Here is a 6,761-nt window from a genome sequence, read left to right on the forward strand (position 1 = left end):
TCCGGGGGTACCTCCCTGAAATGAGTTTTTGCGACTTGGGATGTCTGGGAGTTTCACTTTTTATATCTCTTTATTCCTGAAAGTTGCTGTAACGTTGCTAATTTACCCCTGTGGGGGGCGGCACGGTGGCTAAGTGGGTAGCACTGTAAGAAGGTCCTGGGTTCGATCCCCAGGTGGGGCGGTCCAGCTCTTTTCTGTGTGGAGTTTGCATGTTCTCCCCGTGTCTGTGTGGGTTTCCTCCCACAGTCCAAAAATGTGCAAGTGAGGTGAACTGGAGATACTAAATTGTCCATGACTGTGTTTGATATAACCTTGTGAACTGATGAATGTTGTGTAATGCGTAACTACCGTTCCTGTCATTAATGTAACCAAAGTTTAAAACATGACGTTAAAATCCTAATAAACAAACAAACTGACCCCTGTGGGACAATAGACCACTGAAGTCGTGCATCATTCTGTAGTCCTCGTTATGCCCATATTTGGAGACCCGGGTCTAAATCAGATTTCCTATGGGCTTGTTAAGTCTGACGTCACACGTGACGTTCGGACCATTTCCGGGTCCAAACGCAAACAACTATGATATGATAAGATAAGATAAGGCTGAACCTCTGAACCTTTTTATATATATTGTAAAAGCAATATTGCACTAATTGTAATTTTCTATGTTTATTGTCATAAATATTTCCTGTTTGGTTAAATAATACTTATTTGAAGTGGAGACTTGGTATTTTAACTATTGATAATTTTTCCTGGTAATCAATGTATGCTGTTATTCATTAGTCCTCTTTGGTTAGCCCTTAAGAGGGCAGAATTGTATTGGCTCTATATACGGAAAATATATATAAAATGTACGGAAAGAAAGAGGACGCGGAGCAATAGATTTTTTACCGTAGTTTTGTTTGTTATACGCCAATTGCGAACATATTGAGTTTTTATTTTGTTTTTATAAGAAACTTGGATTAATGGATAAGCCAATTTAAGAAGAAAGTTAAAATAAATAATGTTTGTGGAAAACTTATGGAACTCTGTGTCGCTGTCATTGGAAATTGGGTTTACAAACACGAGTCATAAACTTCTAGTCCTTCTCAATAGCGATCTGGACGAGAAAAGGTCTTTTATATATTTATATATATATATATATATATATATATATATATATATATATATATATATATAAATATAGACAAGATGTGCAGTACACTAGTTCATGTCATTATTTAATTTCATGTCACCTCATCAAGAGGTAAGTGGTCATATTTTTAATTCATTACATGAAAACTGACATTTCTGACTCTTTGGTTTTACTTTTAATCAGTATAGCTTATAAAAATCAAAAATCCAGGATATCACATGTAAATTAAAAACAGCTTGAAACACGTGTAATGAATATACAATTTGACAGTTTACATTAAATTATGAACAAAAATATTACTTCATGATATCTAATTGCAAGAAAAGCGGTAGAAAGACAGTTGGGTAGTTTTTTTCCGACTCGGACACAGCACTGTGGTATATTAAAAATACGAGGGGTCTCAGCCAACTTGGACCCGGATGTGACGTTTCATAAGGTCGACACGTCACGACTTAACAAGCGGATAGGAAAAATGAACGGGGGTTTTTAAAAAATCGACTCTAACGCATCCTGTGCTAAATAAACATGTTCAGAACCCTGTACGTTCTGTCCTGTGTACATTTCTCTCCTGTACATCACTGGATCCTCTAAATTACGAGGTTTTTAAAGGGTCGTAATACTAATAATGCTACACGAAAGCTAACGCTACTGCGCATTAATTAGACGTCACTGAACTACACCAATCAAATCGACGGAACGAGCGGCTCGCTTTTGTTGAGTGCGACCAAAGGCGTAACACCCGACCGTCCTCGCTTTCTACTTTAATGTAGCTAGCTACTAAAAATATAAAGTAAAACTTGTGAATATCACTCCACTGTTACTCTGGTGAATCGTGCTGCTTCGTGCGGTTATTTAAGAGGCTTATAATAAAAGAAAAAAAATGAAAACATTAAGAGGCTTCCAGTCTAGTGACGTCAATTCAGTGCGCAGTAGCATTAGCTTACATGTAGCAATATTCATATTGTGACTCTTTTAACGAATTCATAATTCAGAGGATCCAGTGATAATAGACGGAAGAATCTCCATAAAACAAAACCTAACAGCTCTGGAACATTTTTTATGACTACAGGATGCGAGAGAGGCAATTTGCGAAATCTACATTCATATTTCCCATTCAAAATTTCTCTTAGACCCGGGTTACCAAATATGGGCATAACAACATGGCGTGGACTACAATATGACGACACGACTTCAGTGGTCTATGAAAGTCGATCTTATTTTATCTTCTTTCGTGTTCGTCTCATTCCACCTTCAGAATCCTCACTAGTCACTACAGAGGGTGCAAAGCGGATTGGGACGCAGCCATGAGACCGGAAGCGACGCTGCTTTCCGGCGACGGTAACCGACCTGCGGCCCGATGGTGCTCTGTGTGTATAGATATATAAATAAATAAGTAAATAATCAATCATGGCTTCTAAAGGTGGGAAGGGGAAGAAGGTGGGGAAGAAGGTGGTGAACCAGGAGGAACTGAGGAGGCTGATGAGAGAGAAGAAGCAGTGCGGTGAGAGGCAGAAGCGGGTGGATTCACCGCTGGCTAAGTACAGCGCTGCGGGGGGTCTGAGCTGCGCCGTGTGTAACGTCCCGGTGAAGTCTGACATCCTGTGGAACACACACATCCTCAGCAAACAGCACCGGGACAAGGTGTGTGAGCTGAAAACCAGTAAACACGGTCCAGTTCCTCCAGCTCCAAAACCCTCACTGAAGAGGAAGACAACACAGGCTGTAGTGGAGGACTCCAAAAAGAGTAGAACTCCTGCTCCTGGTACTGGTGCTCCTGGTTCTGGTACTGCTGGTGGTTCTGGTTCTGGTTCTGCTCCTGGTCTGCCTACAGATTTCTTCCAGAGCAAAGCTGGCACTGGTGGAAAGTCTGCAGGGCTCGGACTCCTGGCTGGACAGTATGATGAGGATGATGATGAGGAGCAGGAGGAAGATGAGGACCAAAAGAAGAAGGACCTGGGCGCAGCTGCAAATAATGAATCAAGTAGGTGAATCTACATAAAAGCTTTCTTTTCAATTTTAGGACACCGAAATGTTCCCAGTGCATCCAGTATTCTGATCCACCTGCTAAAACATGCCAGTAGGTGGATTGGCTGCTCTATACAACCCTGGTTTAAAGTGCCTGTTTGTCATTTTTGACGTTTACTTAAATTGCTCATATATACACACACTAATCACTGTCCATGTTATCAGCTCCACTTACCATATAGAAGCACTTTGTAGTTCTACAATTACTGCCTGTAGTCCATCTGTTTCTCTACATACAATGGTCAGGACTAGGGATGCATCGATACCATTTTTTCCCAACCGAGTACAAGTACATGTATTTTTGTACTTACCGATATCGATACAATACCTATTTAGAATACTGTTTTTTTTAAACAAAAACACACGTGAGAAGAGACGAGGGGTTTAATGATACCACGTCCAAAAATGCACGTCAACAAGTAGCGAACGATCAAAGTTGTTTGTGGTCTGATGTGCAGCGTAAAATCAAGGAGGAAAAATAAATGAATCTGAGTGGATTTGGCAACACGAACAGTTTGGATTGTTCTGTAGTAAATTGGAGGTTAATTAATATTGTTTGCAATGCAGCGTGGGTGTTTTGTAGAGAACGATCAGGTCAGAAATACTGTAAAACGTGTGTGTGCTGATGTATTCTGATATAAACTATATCATCCCCCTGTCCCACCTGTTTACACTCCTCTCCTGCGTTTCCCCTCACACCGTATCCTGCGTTCTCATTGGCTGTTCGACACAGCACTCACTGCCAGTCGCACATCTCAGATCAGATGTCTGATGTGCTAGAAAACTCGAGCGCTCGGTGAGCCGGTCGGATCGAGTTGTTGGATAGTTCACACGAGTTGCTCCCGAGCCGGCAAATCTAGCGCCGACCAGTCGCCGAGCGAAAATCAAGGCAAAAGTTGTGTAGTGTGAACCGGGCATAACGCAGCAACGTGCACTAGGCACACGGTATCGGATGTTTAGTATCGGAGCCTCGTTTGCGAGTACGAGTTAATGAGCGCGGTATCGGGCTAATACCCGCAGGACCACCACAGAGCAGGTATTATTTAGGTGGTGGATGATTCTCAGCACTGCAGTGACACTGACATGGTGGTGGTGTGTTAGTGTGTGTTGTGCTGGTATGAGTGGATCACACACAGCAGCGCTGCTGGAGTTTTTAAATACCGTGTCCACTCACTGTCCACTCTATTAGACACTCCTACCTAGTCGGTCCACCTTGTAGATGTAAAGTCAGAGACGATCGCTCATCTATTGCTGCTGTTTGAGTCGCTCATCTTCTAGACCCTCATCAGTGGTCACAGGACGCTGCCCACGGGGCGCTGTTGGCTGGATGTTTTTGGTTGGTGGACTATTCTCAGTCCAGCAGTGACAGTGAGGTGTTTAAAAACTCCAGCAGCGCTGCTGTGTCTGATCCACTCATACCAGCACAACACACACTAACACACCACCACCATGTCAGTGTCACTGCAGTGCTGAGAATCATCCACCACCTAAATAATACCTGCTCTGTGGTGGTCCTGTGGGGGTCCTGACCATTGAAGAACAGCATGAAAGGGGGTAACAAAGCATGCAGAGAAACAGATAGACTACAGTCAGTAATTGTAGAACTACAAAGTGCTTCTATATGGTAAGTGGAGCTGATAACATGGCCAGTGAGTGTAGAAACAAGGAGGTGGTTTTAATGTTATGGCTGATCAGTATATATATTAAAGGTGCACAGATTAATATTTTATTGCATGTTTACTTCAAATCAGGTGAACTTTCATTTCATTTTTATGTTTTACTTCTGCTTTATCCTGGTCAGGGTTGCAGTGAGTTTGTTTCCCCAGAATCACTGGGCACAATGCAGTAACACACCCTGGACATCAGCCATCAGACAATCATGTCTGTATGTAGAGGAGAAGCAGCTCATGGAGCAGCACTAATTCAAGCAACACTAAAACATTTTGTAAGCTTGAGTATACAGTGCAACAGTGGGTAGCGCTGTCGCCTCACAGCAGGAAGGGCCTGGGTTCGATTCTGTGTGGAGTTTTGCATGTTCTCCACGTGTCTGTGTGGGTTTCCTCTGGGAGCTCCGGTTTCCTCCCACAGTACAAAGACGTGCAAGTGAGGTGAATTAGAGCTACTAAAAATTGTACCTTAACCACTAAAGGCAGGTGTAGCCTAGCGGTTAAGGTACTGGACTAGTAATCAGAAGGTCACTGGTTCGAGTCCCACCACTGCCAGGTTGCCGCTGTTGGGCCCTTGAGCAAGGCCCTTAACCCTCAATTGTTCAGACTGTATACTGCCACAGTACTGTAAGTCACTTTGGATAAAGGTGTCTGCTAAATGCTGAACATGTAAATGTGTGTGTGAGTGTGTGTGTGCCTTGTGATAGACTGGAGACTTGTCCATGGTGTCTTTCGCCCAGTTAATCTGACCCACCGTAACCCTGACGACAATGAATGAATGAATGAATAAAGCAATAAGCCACGAGAGGCCGTGCGTTACTGTGATTTTAGCACGGGGATGACGCCTAAAACTTCTTTCCCCCGTGCTAAAATCATAGCAGCAACGTCTCGAGTGGCTTATTGCTTTTATAAAACGGCGGTCAACATAAAATATAATAAATACAACAATGTTTAATTCATAAATGTATTTATTGTGTATAAACTTACAATAAAGCATTCTTCCACGACGCCAAGTAGTTCCTTAACAGTGTTGCTAGGCAACATGAGGGCGAACATAACGTTCACTTTTTCTATTCAGTGGCGTATTAATATGGAATGATGTGAGGTGGTGCTAGGTGTGTGTTTATCTGGGATTTTACAACGGCTTCGAACGCGGCTCAGCCAATCAGATTTTAGGAGCGGAACTATCCGTTTTATAATGAACGATTAATCACTCGAACGTCTCTACATTTCATAATGAAACGGTTTGGAATGAAGCTGAACTGAATTGGATTTTGTACCATTTGACGCGAGTCCTAAGTGCTGTGGAGGGGCAGTGATCTGTCATGCTCAACTTCTTCTGAGAACCTGCCCCACTTTTAATGTGAAATTTTGTAATGTGCAAATTCTAGAACCAGCTGAGGGACTCCCTGCGGATTTCTTCGACAGCGGCATCCCGGCCGCGCCCGGCGTCTCTCACTCCGGCTCCGTCACCAAAGCCGAGGAGGAGAGACCCGCCGAGAGGAGGGACGGCGCGGCCGAAACGCTGCCCGAGGGCTTCTTCGACGACCCGGTGCGAGACGCCAAGGTGCGCAACGTGGACACGCCCAAGGACCACATGGACAAGGAGTGGGAGGAGTTTCAGAAGGAGATGAGGCAGGTGAACACCGCCTCCGAGGCCATCGTGGCGGAGGAGGACGAGGAGGGGCGCATCGGGCGGCAGATCGACGAGATCGACGAGCAGATCGAGTGCTTCCGCAGGGTGGAGGTGCTGCGCTCCAAGCGGGAGGCCATAAAGGAGAAGGTCAAGACGGAGGTGCTGGAGGAGGAGCAACAGGCCTCGGGAGGTGATGAGGAGGAGGATGAAGAGGAGTTGCTGCACGTCCTGGCCAGAGACTGGAGAGCCAAAGGAGCGCTGGTGTAGCGTCTGAGAAGTGACCATGTGACCGGACTGCAGG

The 6,761-nt window shown here is 44.3% G+C and overlaps 1 protein-coding gene across 1 annotated transcript; it reads left to right on the forward strand.

The window, feature by feature from the left end:
• The first annotated feature begins 2,461 nt into the window (after positions 1 to 2,461).
• Positions 2,462 to 6,761, forward strand: znf830 (zinc finger protein 830). Its single transcript, XM_062993421.1, has 2 exons — positions 2,462 to 3,113; positions 6,216 to 6,761. The coding sequence occupies exons 1-2, from the start codon at positions 2,540 to 2,542 to the stop codon at positions 6,725 to 6,727; spliced, it is 1,086 nt and encodes a 361-aa protein (XP_062849491.1). The 5' UTR covers positions 2,462 to 2,539; the 3' UTR covers positions 6,728 to 6,761.

This window comes from Trichomycterus rosablanca, chromosome 4 (assembly GCF_030014385.1).
Source record: "Trichomycterus rosablanca isolate fTriRos1 chromosome 4, fTriRos1.hap1, whole genome shotgun sequence".
Taxonomy (NCBI): domain Eukaryota; kingdom Metazoa; phylum Chordata; class Actinopteri; order Siluriformes; family Trichomycteridae; genus Trichomycterus; species Trichomycterus rosablanca.